Source organism: Crocodylus siamensis, chromosome 1, assembly GCF_052110815.1.
Source record: "Crocodylus siamensis isolate JL-2025a chromosome 1, ASM5211081v1, whole genome shotgun sequence".
Taxonomy (NCBI): Eukaryota; Metazoa; Chordata; order Crocodylia; family Crocodylidae; genus Crocodylus; species Crocodylus siamensis.
Window position 1 is genome coordinate 210,223,484 of NC_143395.1, and position 15,722 is coordinate 210,239,205.

A 15,722-nucleotide genomic window follows, 5' to 3' on the forward strand; every position below is an offset into this window, starting at 1 on the left:
AGCAAGAGGAAAACCCAACACAAAAAGATTCCCAGCATGCCAGGTTGCTGCCCCTTTTCCATAACCCCTGACCTTTTAGTGAAGATTCCAACTGCACTTTTTCTTGCAACTTTATTTATGCTCTCCCCATCCATCTTCATGGCCCTAATGGCTCAGGCTTCTCTTGCTAAACTCCTTCAAGCCTTGGCCAAAGTGGCCACTTATCAATCCCAGAGGAAAGATTTTGCACAACTGTATATTGAAATTAGGGTGTATATTTCCACTCTGTCATTTGTTAATGGTTCTGGTCAGCCTTCCTCACAGCAGTGTTCACCAGCTGCATCAAGAAGCAGTGCCCAAGTTTCAGATGCAGAGAGGAGACCCTTATGTGACCCTGAAACCTCTCCAGGAATAAGGTGCTTTCCCCCAGCACATGAATGCCATGTGCCCCCAGAGGCTGGTGTGGCATGGCAAGCTCCTGCAGGCAGCAGCAGCAGCACTGTTGGTGGTGGGAGTGTGGTGGCAGCAAGTGGGGAGCTCCCACAGGCAGCCGTAGCATGTCACCAATCAACAGTCCATTTGCCAGGAGTACCCCCACAACCATGTACGAGACCTGGATTTAAATACTTCCTCTGCCAGAAAACTAGAGTACACATCTCTCAGCACTGTCCTCACCAAGAACACCACCCTTTGTAACCAGGAGGTCATTTCTGTTTATATTGGTTCTAGTTTGCATCCATTAGTTCAGAAATATAAGTTACTTCAGCCTCAAGGCCCAGGCCAACCCAAAGAGGAACCTTAGATCCCAGATGCTGCTCTAACATCTACCTTCTATAATGTTTCTGAGCAGCCACTGGAGCAGGGCCTGGACCCAGAACTCCTGCTGCCCTGGCCCTCTCCTTTCCCTCCACAAAGAGCTTTTAACCACTAAGCAGAAGGTCACCTGCTCACTCCAAGTCTCTGATTCAAAGTGGAAATGGTTTCTCTTTGCATATGAAGGTGCACATACTTTGCTACTGTATACTTCCACAAGGCATAAAATCTTTAATGAGGCAGGAATGACCATTCCAGATGCCCAGAGAAGTGTAGGCTGAAGAGCAGATCACAACACCAGAGACAGGAGATTGCCCCAGCTCCTTAAACAGTGACAACAATTATTCCAGACCGGCACAACATGGGAAAAGCACCCAATGTGGGTAGAACCAGGGCAGTCCCTGACCTTTCCCCTCCAAGGTGAGCACTCCACCTAATAGTCTAAGCAAACCCAGTACTGATGTCCAGCAAGGCACCTTATCACTGTCCACTCTGATGCATTTTGTGCTTCTTCCTAGAATTTGGCCGAGTCCCCAGTGTCCGGGGGGAGGGCCGGGCAGACTTTGAGGCTCTGCCCAGCTTCTGTAAGGAGCTTCCCTTTGAGGCAGGCCGTTGCATCTTCTTTCCCTTAGCAACTTTTGATCTCTCAAGCTTTCTCCGTTTAGACTGTGGCTCTGAAGTTGGCTCAGGAGCAGGCTCCTGGCTTGCAGGTTCTATGGCAGGTTCCTCATCTACAAGCAGAAGAGAGTCAAAACACTTCATGAGACTTATCCAGGAGTATTCAAGCAACTGGCTGAGGTAATTGCGGAACTACGGGAAGTTGTGTGTGTAAAAATTCATAGATAACGGGGGGGGGGGGGGAAATGAAAGAAGACTTAAATTGGCTACTCCAATTCCCTACACCTTTGATACCTAGAAAAACACTGAAGCCTGCCAGAGAACCTATTTCTAAGCACTTAAAGGATAACAAGATAACAAAGGAACAGCCAACCTGGCTGTCAAGAGAAACACATCCATTCAAGAGAAAGGTGTAGATACATCCTAATTATCTGGAAGAATTCTCCCAGGTTTGTTCTCCTAGTAGAGAAACTCCCCTTACCCAGATCCACTTGTACAGACATTTGAATGCTGAGGCCCTGAAGAGTGAAGAGCATGCAGTGCTGACACTATGCAGACATGGAAGGGGGGACCCTTCTCAATGTGCTCTGCAGACTTCCTTGGTCTGCATGGCAACAGATAGCAGCAGGGCATAGAGCAGCCCTGATTGGCTGACCAAGGCTGCCCCTGGTCAGCCTGTTTCCCTGCAATACAATGTGGGGTGCCCCTGCTGGAGCACCAGAGTCCAGGGAGCAACACACTGCCTCTCTGGGACTGGCTGGGAGTGGGTTTGCTAGAGCATGCCACAGCATGCACAGATTTTTGGTCTCTCAGGGGACTCTCCCCTGGGAGCGATTTAACTCTGGTTATTTCCAGGTTGTTTCCTCTGGAGCAGACATTTGTACTCTGGGAGAAAAAGCCCGAACATGGTATACCACTCATGGTTTCTCTTAGGAGACCAGCAACTCTCCCAAGAGAAAATGAATGTCTGTACAAGGTCCAAACCATGCTGAACTAACCAAACTCCACTATATGCTAAGGTGACAGACTTTGTATCATAACCACTGTTCAACCCCATCCAAAATTTCACTCAGGCAAGGCTTCCAACACTAAACTATGGTAAGATGAGCTCAAAACTGATTGGATGATTATGCTTCAAGACAAGTATGTCAATGTCTAACTGAGAGGAAGCATTGAGAAGTATCCACGTGGCTCTGCCCTGGGTCTGGTACTGCTCATTTTCATTAAATGACTTGGAGAACGGAACTGAATGCACACTTGGTAGTAAATCTGTAGCTGAGACCAAGTAAAACAGGATTAGGATTCCAAAAAACTCTGATAAACTGGAAATAAGTCTGAACTAATAGGATAAAATTCTGCACTTAAAAATTGGTTTGTGGTGGACAAGCTGAATGTTACACTGTTAGATCAAAAAATTAACACCATACTGGGATGCATCACTTCCATTACTTCCTTAGAACACTTCTGCTGATGCTTCCACTTACTAACATATGAGGCCTCACCTGCCAGTTCTGGGCACCACAGTTCAAGAAAGATTAAGACAAATTAGAAACAGTTCAGCAAGAAACCACCAAAGTGATGAGAGACCTGGGAACCATGATTTACAAGAAATGGTTGGAAGAACTAGAGTTATTTAAATCAGAAGAAGAGAAGACTGAGAAGCGATTTGATAGATCTTTGCATACAAAAAGGGTTATTACAGAAGAGGATAGTAAATGATTGTTTGCTATGTCCATCAGGGACCAGATCAAAAAGTAATGGGCTGAAACAACAAGCAGTTGAAAATTATGGATTCTCCAATTCAAAGTAGGAACACACTGGGAAAGACTGCCTGGAAGGGGAGTGGAATTTTTGTTATTGGAAATGTAAGTGCAATTCAGATAGACAATTGGCTGGGATAATTTAGTGAGGGATGACCCTGCCTTAAACAGAGGCTGGACTAGATGGCTTCCTGATAGCTCTTTCAGCCCAATTTTTCCATGATTCCATTAAGACGGCAGGATATACTGCAGCTAGCATCAGCATTGTTTTGCTGGGATCTCTCTGCTACTCCCATCCCAGCCAGTTCTGTAAGTGAGCAGGGCAGAGCTCTGTAATTCAGTTACCTTTCTGCACTTTGGGAATGGCATTGGAGAACTTCTTGAGCTTGGCAATGAAGAACCCATCCATGTTGTGGGTGTGGGGGTAGAAACGCCGTGTAGATTTGAGGGATGGGTGGAAGCGACGGTCCTTGAATCTGGGATAGAAAGGGGGAAGATAAAGAAGAAAATGCGAAAATTTCCTCCCTAGTGAGGAGAGTGAGAGTGCGAGCTGCCGTATCAGAGGCCTGACACGTCACACACCTGCTAAATCCTTCCTGGCCAAAGTCCAAGCCCGTGGGTACCAGACGAACATTGCGTTTCTTCAGGGCGTAATCCACTACCCACTCATTCTCTTCCACCTGCCAGAGACCGACATTGAAGTCTGAGACTGACTGACCAACCAATTCTTAAGTGCTCCCTTAGTGTTGGGGCCAGTCACCTGGAGCCCCAAGGGCACTTACCATGATGGAGCAGGTGCAGTACACAATGTAGCCCCCTGTCTCCGAGGCAGCATTGACCGAATCAATAGCACTGAGGATCAACTCTTTCTGCAGGTGAGCACAGCGCAAGACATCCTTCTCATCCTGAGGGAGACAAATGGGTTAGAATGTGAAAGATGCAGAGCTCACCCCACTCTCTGCTGCAAATAGACCCATGATAAAAGAGTGAGAAGCACAAAGGGGGGTGGGGGGGAAGTAATGGGACCTGGATTAGTTTCTCAGGCTCCATCCCCTCCCCTGATCCAACAAAGGGAGAGGAAGGAAAGGGACACACCCATGTACAGGGTGGGAAGGCAAAAGGAGGGACTCATTCCTCAGATTTATTTCTCTCTGTTCCAAGCATCTTGATGTAGGGGCAAAACAATCCAGAACCACCCCCTTCAGTGAACCAGTGGACAAAAGTCTCTCTCAAGATGTGGACAAACATGCACTTTAGTCTATGTAAGAAGGGGGGGGGGGAGCAGCTGCTGCTATGAGAGTGTACAGCAGGGCTTACAATCTAACCTACATCTGCCTGAGTCTGTAACCACATAAGTGAACTAAATCATCCCAGCCCTCCCCGCTCTGTGCCCCTTACCCTTGCCACCACCTGCTGCTGATTTTAGCTACTAGCAGCAATGGGAAGCCAGAAGTTTGGTGGCATGAGGCAGTAGCACAGCTAAAGAGGACCCTTCAGCGAAGAGCAGGGAAGGTTACTCACCTTATTGGTTTTGACAGCAGGGTCCTTAGAGATCACACCTGTGCCACTGCAGGGAGCATCAAGCAAGACTCGATCAAACCCTCCCATCAACTAAGGGCAGAAAGAGACATTCTGAGAAGCCCCATCCATGTGAAGCTGAGCTAGAGCAATATGGTACCCAGACAAGACAGGCAGAGTCATTCCATGCTGCCTAGTCCCCCAGCCCATGTGTATGTTTTTCTTACAGCTTGGCTCCATACAGACTGTAGTGAACACGTGTGATAGGACATGACCCAGCCAAGGAGAGCAAAGCAGAATCCACAGAAGCCTTGCAACTGACAAGATGTGCAGGAGCTTGCTGTGCCATCATCCTACCTTGGGGAACTGGCGCCCGTCACAGTTGCTCACAACAGTGTTGGTGACGCCTAGGCGGTGCAGGTTCCCCACCACACTGCGCAGTCGCTCAGCACTGCTGTCATTGGCCAAGATCACACCTGTGTTCTTCATCAGCTGAGCTGCCAGAGGGCAGAGGTGTCACATCAGGACCCAGACCATCTGTAACACTCTCCATTGTCATGGACCAGAATTCCTTGCCCCCTTCCCCCCACAACGTTCCTGCCTGCCTCCCCAGTATCCTTCCCTGCAAGAAGTCCCAAAAGGGACTCCCCTCCCACACACACACCTTCCTCCTGAGCTTCACCACCCTGATCCCCATGCCCATACCCAGCAACCCCTCTCTCCAATCCGGTACCTATGTAGCTGGTCTTGCCTCCAGGGGCGCAGCACATGTCCAGAATGCGCTCATTCTCTTGAGGAGCCAAAGCCATGATGGGGAGGAAGCTAGAAGCTCCCTGCAGCATATAGTGTCCAGCCAAGTACTCTGGGGTGGCACCTAGGGGGCACAATAATAGAGCCATGAGAAACTGAGGAGCTCCTAGTCCAGTGGCTCAGCCCTGGGACAGAAGGGAAAGTTTCTCACCAATGGGCACAGAGGAGTCATAGATAACAAGCCCAGTTTTCGACCACTTCCCCAGGGGGTCAAGATTCACTCCACGATTGATCAAAGCCTGACAGACAAGAACAACAGTGAGACCTCAGTTTCACAATGGGGAGAGGGCAGGGGTTGAAGAGCCACAGAGCTTCACTTACCTGTGCCAGGTCCCGTCGCCGTGTCTTTAGGGTGTTGGTCCGAATGGTCATGGGGCGAGGAACCTCGTTGGCTTCCAAGAAGTTGACCAGCTGGACGAGAGAAGGAAGAGAACGACTGAGAAAGCAACAGGGCACCCCCATACCAACGAAGAGGGGAGGCAAATGGGTGAATACTGGTCAGTATGGAGGAAGGCTGGACAAATCCAGACCCATAACTAGGTCTAGCAAGGCAGGGCCAGGGAAAAGCACAATACCTCAGGGAGGGGGAAGATCTCCATTAACTTCTCAAGCAAAAAATCACTGTAGGAGTAGTAAGCAACAAGGTCCTGGCGAAGGAGCACAAGGTATTCTTGCCGTGCACGCCCCTCTTCCCGCTTGTTCCGGAAGTCCTTCAGCACTTCCATGTTGTCCTTGATGCGTTGATGAATGACATGCAGATCAGGTGGTTCAACAGGTGAGAAGAGTCAAGGAATAAGAGCAAAAGCCTGAGCGCCGATTGCAAATGAGCTTTACTGCTCAACTCCTGCCATGCACCAGAGCACCTGCACTGAGGAAGCCTCAGCTGGGGCATCTCCATCAAGCTCTGGGTCTCACACTTTCATGAAGACGCAGGCCAGCTGGAGAGAATCCCAATGAGAATAATGGGAATAGTAAGAGATTGAGAAACCATGACTTAGGAAAGGATTAAGAAGATGGGTTTATTTAGTCTAAAAAAAAAAAAGATGGACAGACACACCCACCCACCCTCATGATGATAGTCATCCAATAGGTAGGTCAAAGATTAGGGAGGACGGCAATTCATTGTTCTCTATGTCTACTTGACAGTGGCCTAGGGGAGGGGGCAGCAAAATCAGCACGATTCAGTTAGATTACTAAAGTTTGGGAACTGCAAAGGTGACACCGCACTGGAACAAGCTGCCTGGGGATGCTGTAGACAAGTGATTCTCAACCATGGTGCCAAAGCACCCCAGGATGCCTTGAGATCCTTTTAAGGTTGCTGGAGTGCCATGCCATGTCCTCTCTGTTAGGTCTGCAAACATGATTCATAAAATAAACGCAGAGATTTGAAATAGAATTTCATAAGTGTTAAAAACCTTCTGCCCTGGTTTTGATTTTTCTGAGTTCCTTACCACAGAAGAATTCCTCTATTACTGTTCTCTAGTCAAAACAGTGAAAACAAAGAGCTGGTATGTTTTGAGGGTTGCCTTGAGATTTAAAAAGTTTTTTGCTCTACTGCTGCAGAGTTACACAGTAGATTTTAAGGACAAGTAAGACAAACACCTGTCAAGGAAAAGCAAGATATACTGATCCCAAGCTAGTGCAGAGAGTTGGGGCTAAACTAATGACCACTTGAGGTCCCTGTCAACCCTACACTACTAGGATTCTGAGGGTTTCAGCTATCTAACACACAACTGCTTTAATATATGGTGCAACAAATGCTCCTGCTCCATTAAGCTGAAGCATGACCCAATCCAGGCAGAAGGGTTTTGGGTTTCTGTGGTACATTATTGTAGTTTCTCAGGAACACTAAACCAAGAGCATAACACCCATACTTCACAACATGCAGGTCTAAGAGTGTATGCTCTTGCTAGATGCAGGTGGCTCACAAGCCACAAACGTAGTAAAAGAAAGGATATTTTCTTTCTGAATCTCCTCACTGCTGGGCAACATGAACTGCTCATCTATATCCACATTGAGCTGCAGGTCCGTGTCCTCCTCTTCCTTCTGTCCCAAGCTTGGTCTGCTTCTCTGCTCTTCATCTTCACTATCATCCTCACTGAAAAAAAGAGAAAGTGTTCATGTGCAAAAGCAAGGCAAACTCAGGAAGCTCCACAACTCACAGCCCTAGTGAAGTAGTGTGAATAGATGGCCACCACCAACCCCTCTATTGCCACAATCCAGGAGACCCTCGACCGGCTTCCAGCAGCTTGAATCCTCACCTGTCAGACTTGTCCTTTCGGGCAGCTTGTTCAATGGGCAACAGCTGAACATGGAGAGAGAGGGGAGATTAATGAGAACCCATGGGCCTAGTCCCTGCCATTCCCATAACACTCACTCCATTCAGGTGGGTACACAGATCAGCAGGTAAAGGCAGGAGAAAGTACTGTCAGGAACATTCTTTTCTCTTGAGGTTTCCCCCTCAAGGGGATATCTCACCCTTTGTAAGCCCCACAACCACTTCCATCTCCACAGAAGCGCAATTGGGCACAAATCCCACACCACTCCCCACTGGGGAAGTCCATCTACTCATTGTACCGGAGGACTGGAAGAGGGCCAACGTGGTCCCCATCTTCAAAAAAGGCAGGAAGGAGGACCCGGGAAACGATAGGCCGGTTAGTCTTACCTCGATCCTAGGCAAGCTGTTGGAGAAAATTATGCTGGCACACATCCAGGAGGGGCCAGCAGGGGACTACATGCTTAGGGGCAACCAACATGGGTTCATCAGTGGCAGGTCCTGTCAGACCAACCTGGTGGCCTTTTATGATCAGATCACCAGATCATTAGATGCAGGGGTAGCAGTGGATATAGTCTTCCTGGACTTCCAGAAGGCTTTTGACACTGTCTCTCACCCTGTTCTCATTAAGAAACTGGGGGGCTGTGGTGTAGACACCCACACAGTCAAATGGGTCGCCCACTGGCTGGAGGGCCGCACCCAGAGCGTGGTGGTGGATGGGTCCTTCTCAACCTGGAAGGATGTGGGCAGTGGGGTCCCCCCAGGGCTTGGTCCTCGGGCCCGCACTGTTCAACTCCTTCATCACTGATTTGGACAAGGGGGTAAGTAGCACCCTGTTCAACTTTGCTGATGACACTAAGATGTGGGGGGACGTGGGCACACTGGAAGGATGCAACAGGCTACAATCAGACCTAGACAGGTTACAAGGGTGGGTGGACAAGAATAGGATGGGTTTCAACACAGACAAGCGCAAGGTGATGCACCTCGGGAGGAACAACTGGCACCATACCTACAGGTTAGGGAACTCCCCTCTTGTCAGCACGGAGACGGAAAAGGATCTTGGGGTCATCATTGACTCCAAGATGAACATGGGCCGGCAGTGTGGGGAGGCAGTTAGGAAGGCCAACCGCACCTTGTCATGCATCCACGGATGCATCTCAAGCAGGTCCAAAGAGGTGATCCTCCCCCTCTATGCAGCACTGGTCAGGCCACAGTTGGAGTACTGCGTCCAGTTCTGGGCACCGCACTTCAAGAGGGATGTCAACAGCATGGAGAGGGTCCACTCGTATGATCAGGGGACAGCAGGGCAGGCCCTATGAGGAGAGGCTATGGGACCTGAACCTGTTCAGCCTCCACAAGAGAAGGCTGAGGGGGGATCTAGTGACCTGTTATAAAACTAGTCAGGGGGGGATCAGCAGGCACTGGGGGAGTCCCTGTTCCCCCGAGCACGGTCAGGAGTGGCCAGGAATAATGGTCACAAGCTGGCAGAGGGTAGGTTTAGGTTAGATATCAGGAGGCGCTACTTCACGGTCAGGGCTTTTCCAAGAAAAGTGGTGCAGGCTCCTACCCTGGGGGTGTTTAAGAGGAGGTTAGATGAACATCTTGCTCATCTGAAGGTGTCTGACCCCAGTATTCTTTCCTGCCATGGCAGGGGGTTGGACTAGATGATCTGCTCAGGTCCCTTCTGACCCTAGAAGGTATGAACTATGAAACTATTGTGCCACATAGGTCAGAGGCTCCTACCTCCTCTTCCTCAGAGGATGAGGCACCATAATCATCTACTAGCTCATTGCTTCCATTGTCCTCATTCTCCCAAGAGTCCTCATCCCCCTCGCTGTCACTGAGCTCCTTATGATCCTCTTCTTTCTCCTCAAACTTTGCATGCTTAGCCACAGGAGTCAGCCATCCTGAATTATTATCGCTGAAGCCAGGCTGGTGGTGGCAATGGAAACTTTTTTCCTTTAATCCTGTGGGGTCTTTCCTCTTCTGTGGTGATGGCTGCTCAGCAGCTGTGGGCAGAAGACAACTGATGATCAGTAAGCAGGTTCAAAACCAATTGTATTGTTCAGTACAGAATGGGATGGAATGCATTCTAATTCCAAGCTGCAGCTGTGCAGGCAAACTACTTCTCTGTCATCTGGTTTCCTCTGTAAAATGGGGATGACCCTGCCCCATCCCAGAAAACACAGAAGAATTAAAAACATTTTACAGCTATATTGATCTGTGCTGATGCTTCTCAGGTGTTTCTGAATGATTCTCATGCTGCAATCCCTCCACTGTCACATTAGAATGTCTTTCACAAGTGGCTCAGTGATGGCCCTCATCTCTCTCATAGAGAAGGCTTTTTAAAAACAAACAAACAAACAACCAAAAAAAGGTTGAATCACCCTGTTTTTACTAGTGAAGGCAAACCAAACACGAGTCTTTACACTTGCAATGGCAAATGGTGAGATTTGCTACTGTTGCCAGCTCTGAGTCAGACTGCATTTCAATGCCTGTTGGTTCTGTCCCTGGCACAATATGGACACTGTTGCCAGCCTTGACCATTTTCAAGGGGTACAGGCCAAGCTGCAGAAATTCTGCTAAGCAGAAGGCCCAAAGCCTGTTTCTGAATAACCAGTGTGAAGCTTTGCAAATGTGACAATTAACTTAGTTATCAAATAAAGTATGTTGTGTTTCATCTCCTTTAAGTAACCCATGTACACTATATCATAGCTTTATCTTGAAGTCATAATAGTAGCAATTGATGTAACCGGATGTATTAGAAGTTATTTTGCTATAACAGATATATTTTTGTTAAAATGCTTAGATAAAAACAGCCTGTCAGAGATAAAGTAACGTAAAGAAACAGAAACAGCATTCCATAATGGGGAAGAAAAAGGAGACAAGAAACCCTCCCTCTTCCCCAAGGATATAAATCCTAAATAACTGACACCTTCCAAGTCCACAAAAATTCTTATTTAGTCCAGTTCCAAAAGTTTCAGTGAAACTAAGACATTTCAGTAAAACAAATCAGAGGTCATTTATTAGAATATTAAAGCCAGCCATCTATAAATATTGGGTATGGGCTGTGTGGTGGCCCAGTAGGGGGTGCTCCTCTGCTGAGCCACCCACCTCACTGCACCTGTTTGCCTTCAAGGCTCTGAGTACCTCTCCAGGTGCGCCTCACATCCAGCCAACCTCCTTCCTGGAGCACACCCACAAGCCTGGGGGTAACACTGCCACCACTCAAGAGTCTCAGTCTGCTAGTGGCAATGTGCCTCTTGAGGTACACAGGCTTTATAGACCTGTAGGGTACTTGACCCACTGCAAAAGCTTGGGGTATTTCCTCTAGCCTGAAGTACAAAAAGCAGCTTTCTTAGTCTGCTGGACCAAGGGGCACAAAGGCATTCTCCCAATAAGTCCACCACACTTGGTACAGTGAAGAACTTTATTGGTTAGAGATGGGAGGCTTGGGGAAAGTTGGAGGATAGAAGTATTAAAGAATAACCTTAGGGCAAACAGTGGCTAGACAGCCTTTGATCACATATCCACTTTACAGCAAGCTATATATCTAAATAGGTCTACTCACTTCAGCATCTTGAGAGAGAGTGCTGCAGCTGTTTCAGCGTGTCTTCATCATGGATGCTCTGCCCCACCTCCTGGGCAGTCTTAGCTTATATAGACATTTTGACATCACCTTTGGGGGCCCAAAATGAAGGGCAGCAGTTGTTGGCTGCTAGCCAACCAATTGGAAAAGCATCATTCATGAACAATGCGTGGCCCCAGCAGCTGGGGGGGGAGGGCATGGCAATGGTGGTGGCAGTGTTAAGTGGGGAGCTCCCAGTGGTGGCGGTGGGGTGGGGGGGAGGGGCTGGCAAGCACCAACCAGGGGTTGGCAACCATTTGCAGATGCTGCCAGCAGCAAGGGGGTGGGGAGGTGGGCGAACGGTGACTGCTTGCAGGCACCGGTGACAGTGTCGGCAGTACCTTTTCATAGGGGGTGCACCCAGCGTGTACCCCCTACATGTCACCAATGGCATCATCACTACCTGGTGAAGTGAAAGGGGCTACTGGACTTGCCCCCCCGCCAGGCCACAAGATGTCTGCTTAGAACAAGACAGGAAGACAGCTGCCCCCGCCGCCCCCACCCCAGCCAGGTTACACAGACCCAGCTGGTTGCTTAGCAACTAGAGTGATAGACAGGTAAGAAGACAATGATAGAGGAAAAACTAGCAGGAGAGACAGGGAAGAGACTGGGGACTGAAATTCTCCACAGGCTGGAGGGAAATTTGGAGAACTCTGCGAATTCCAGAAGACCTGCTGCCAATCTATGTGCCACCCTCCTCCTGAGTCTCCCCAGGCAGTATAGGTGACAATCTATGTTGCACTGCTGTGGGGTTCAGCCAGATAGACCTCAGGATAAATGTTTGTTCTCATGTTTTAAGGTGCAATCAAATAAAAAGGTTAGGCTGTAGACCTGTTTCTAAGCCTCTTGTCGGTAGCCTACCCAGAAGGTTCTGCACTTTAGGTACCATGACCCACTAACATAAATGCAAGTTCTATATCCTCCTCATTAACTGATTCTTGGATCTAGCAAGAATTTCCCTCTCCAACCTGCAGAGCTAGTTTCCAAAACCTACTCCATTTGTATCAGATGAATGATACTGGACATTAAACACCATGAAATTAAATCACCAAAAATTGCCAATTTGAGGCTGTGTTGTATAGAGAGCCAGTTCTGAAGCAACATGCTCACAATACCCAGGGCTAATCAAGATGAATTTAAGGGCTAATTCTATCAAATTAAAATTTGATTCAAAGTTGACAAGATAACAGACTTCTCAACACAATACAAAGTGTACACTTAAATTCCAGCTATTGCAGCTACCCATAATAGCACAGACAGGGTTAAAATGTCATCTCCATGAAGGGAATGGATTTTTTTTTTATTAAAAAAAAAAACCCCAAACAGGAAAACCTTATTATGCAATGTACTTGACTTGTATTGTCCAGGTAAGTGCACAATTCATGTTAATTGCAGAACACATTGCCAATGCAGCATTATTGCCTGATGATCATGTAACAAACACTGGCTGTCTGCATATCAGTTAAATACATGCATCATGTGGCATCTTTCAGAATCACTGTCTATTTTGTAACTAATCATACTTTAACTGGCCTGAAAACATTAAAGGGGAAGCAACTGTTTAAGGGCTATTAATAGAAGCATTGAGAACAGGGTTTCATTAGCCTCACAGCATTGATCTCCCCTCATTTTTAAACCTTCTGATTCCTGTTTGAAAATTGACTATTATAAGCCCCCCCTCAAAGAAGCTGGTCAGTTCTCGGGATGCCAATACCATGGCACTGACAGGAGTGTACTTAACAAGCACTGTTTATACATTATTTTGCATTTGTTTACTGAGATGAGAGTGCATAGGTGAGACCAAGCAAAAGCCAAGACAGAGACAAAGCTACCTCCATCAAAATCCTTTTTTAATATAAAAACTGACCGGACTTGTCTGCTAATAAACAGCTAAAAGACAAAAGCAAAAACACTTGATAAAACTGAAATAAAAGTTTCCTTGTATTTTTGTTCTGCTGCCTCCAGTTAACTCTGTTGCAGGGTGGTGGAAAGAGAACGGCAGGGGAGAAAGGGCCAGCGATGCTCTTTCCCATAATTCTTGTGATCCCTCAACCTGTGCCATCCTTGCCCAAGAAGAAACTGGACTGGTATAGCTTGGCATAAGTGAATTGCCTTATTTTCCCCAGTCACAAGGGCTATATATCCATGAATAGTGTACAGTGTTGTCTGGCACCCCATTGTGCACCTTCAAAGCTTTTACAGCTACCTCAGGCAGAATACCTGACAAAATTCAGCAAGGAAAGTACAATCCCCAAGCTCTACTAGACTCTCTGCTCTCCCCCTCAGAGCTGAGGATTGAAGGAAAGAAGATGCCCAATAAAACACCCCAAGAACCATCACAATCAAGGATGTCAGAACACATCCAACCCTCTGTGGAGAAGATCCAAGTTATTCAATCACTCCTCCCTTCATCCCAAATCATGTTTTCTCACCTCCTGCCTTCTTCACCAGAAGCAGATCCTTCTCAGTTTGGAGTTTTCCTGGCCTTGTTCGTCTCTTTGCAGCTCTGAAGTGACAGCAAAAAAAAAAAAAAAAAAAAAAAAAAAGACCACATTAATTAAGCAGATAGACTCCTTTCTACCGGAGCTCCCAACACATTTCTCTGACCCATCATCTCAGTCTGTTGTGGGGCTTCCAGACTTGGATCGCTACCCTGGAAGTCACAAAGGTTTTAGTCTCTTCTGGAGAAGAGACTTACTGGCCTGTGCACTCACTTACCTCTTTCGCCCATGACTGGATAATTTTTTCTTAATGTTGTCATCTGCTAGAAAACAAACAAACAAACAATTTAAGAACCTAGTAGCGGAAAAAGGCCAAACAATAGGTCCACATTCCACTTCAGATGGGTGGACGGGGATGTCAAAACAGATGGGCTTACCTAGTGGGAGGAATTTGGCTAACTCTACTTCTGCCCCCTTTTGTTTACGGGCTTTGCGTCCTGGGCCACGTTTCTCCTTCCGTGTTGGATCAAGTTTGCGCCCCATTGTGCTGCTGCTCCTCTGTGAAATAAGGCAAAGGAAAGTAAAGTAACATGCCCATAGGTACTCAAGGTGTTAGGCAACTCTCAACCTCCTTGCGAAGTCTCCAGCCATTCTGTGGATAACACACTCTCCCCACCTCTATCCTGGCTCTAGGACAGGCGGAGTCAAGATCCAGCCCGCCAAAGGAGTTTATCCAGACCATGGCAGGTCCCGCTGTCCTGCCTGGCTCAGGCGTGGGGGCAGTCTGGGCTGTGGAGTGTGTGGCTGGACTGGGCTTCCTGGCAGCCCTTGTGGTGGCAGCTCACTCTCCCCACCTGCTCTGGCTAGTCCACTCTACTCCACATCCACTGCTAGGGGTGCTGTACAGAGTGGAATCTCCATGGAGACTAGCTCAGGACCCCTGCAGGGTCCCTGCATCTGTCCTGCACTTGGCCAGGAAAGATGGGATGCAGCTGCAGGCAGGGAGCAGAGTCTGGAGTAGGATGAGGGCATGGGCCTGAGACACAGTTGCAATCTGTCTCCCTGCACGTCTCTGCCGTAGAACCAGCATCCATCACAGGGAACAGATTCTGGTTCTGCCCTAGGCCCTGGACCCAGCCAGTCATGCTCCTGGACACCACTCCCTGCACACCCACAGCCCCATCCCATCTGCCCAGCTGAGTGCACCCTGCCTGTGGGGCCCTGGGCCAGTATCCATGGCGAGTGTGTGTGTACACACACTGGCCTAGGGCTGCATGGGACCGATTGCCCTGCCCCCCTTGCCAGCCTCCATGGAGAGAGAGAGTGTGCATCTGCGCCCCCCCCCCCTTGCCAGGTCAGCACCCTCGGCCCGCAACAGCTCAGGAGAAACTTTTTAAGGGACCTCCAGCCCAATAGCCGCCCGCCCTTGCTCTACGACAGCGGGTAAAGCGGTGAGCTAGGGTACCGCGAAGGCAGGGCGGCTGGAACCCGCTCTGGGACCTCAGAGCTCCGAACCTCCTGTCGGCCGCCCCCGCCAGCCGGGCCGGACTCCACACTCACCAGCCACCGCACGTGGAGGCCTCCCAGCTACGTCCCTTCTTCTGCGCAAACTCAGGCCACTCAGCTAATCCCTCACCCTTGGATTGGCCAAGCTCTTGCCTTCTTCCTTTCCCTTCTGATTGGTCAGGCTTCCTCCTCTCTGATTGGCCAGCCTTCCTCCCGGCGCCCAGTCAGAGCAGAGAGAACGCGAAGCTTCCCGCCCCGCCTACAGCAGCTTAAGTGACTCGTTGCAGGCGAGTAACCTCCCGCGCCTCGCCCCGGAGCTGACGTCACTGCTGCTGGCCGCGGTGCCGGCTGAAGCCAGAGCAGGTGGAAGTGAC

General features: G+C 48.7%; 1 protein-coding gene across 3 annotated transcripts; it reads right to left on the minus strand.

Moving 5' to 3' along the window:
* Positions 1 to 1,000: 1,000 nt before the first annotated feature.
* Positions 1,001 to 15,501, minus strand: NOP2 (NOP2 nucleolar protein). Of its 3 annotated transcripts, none has more exons than XM_090054786.1 (17): positions 15,403 to 15,501; positions 14,280 to 14,400; positions 14,120 to 14,162; positions 13,834 to 13,907; positions 9,517 to 9,782; positions 7,760 to 7,803; positions 7,457 to 7,596; positions 6,074 to 6,273; positions 5,820 to 5,909; positions 5,650 to 5,737; positions 5,422 to 5,562; positions 5,046 to 5,185; positions 4,692 to 4,781; positions 3,953 to 4,075; positions 3,753 to 3,850; positions 3,516 to 3,646; positions 1,001 to 1,523 (listed from the first exon to the last, which is right to left on the minus strand). In XM_090054786.1, exons 2-17 carry the CDS (start codon positions 14,383 to 14,385, stop codon positions 1,273 to 1,275), a joined length of 2,025 nt encoding a protein of 674 aa, XP_089910912.1. In that variant the 5' UTR covers positions 14,386 to 14,400; positions 15,403 to 15,501; the 3' UTR covers positions 1,001 to 1,272. The 3 variants fall into 3 exon arrangements, with proteins under 3 accessions (XP_089910912.1, XP_089910895.1, XP_089910903.1); XM_090054769.1 differs by having other exon boundaries at positions 14,120 to 14,165; XM_090054777.1 differs by lacking the exon at positions 15,403 to 15,501 and adding an exon at positions 15,308 to 15,326 and having other exon boundaries at positions 14,120 to 14,165.
* Between the last annotated feature and the right edge of the window lie 221 nt (positions 15,502 to 15,722).

Coding starts and splice junctions, on each gene's coding strand:
- NOP2 (XM_090054769.1), bottom strand. CDS start 14,385: ATGGGGCGCAAACTTGATCCAACACGGAAGGAGAAACGTGGCCCAGGA. Junction 14,166..14,279: donor AGCCAAATTCCTCCCACTAG/GTAAGCCCATCT, acceptor TTTGTTTTCTAG/CAGATGACAACATTAAGAAA. Junction 7,597..7,759: donor CGAAAGGACAAGTCTGACAG/GTGAGGATTCAA, acceptor TCTTTTTTTCAG/TGAGGATGATAGTGAAGATG.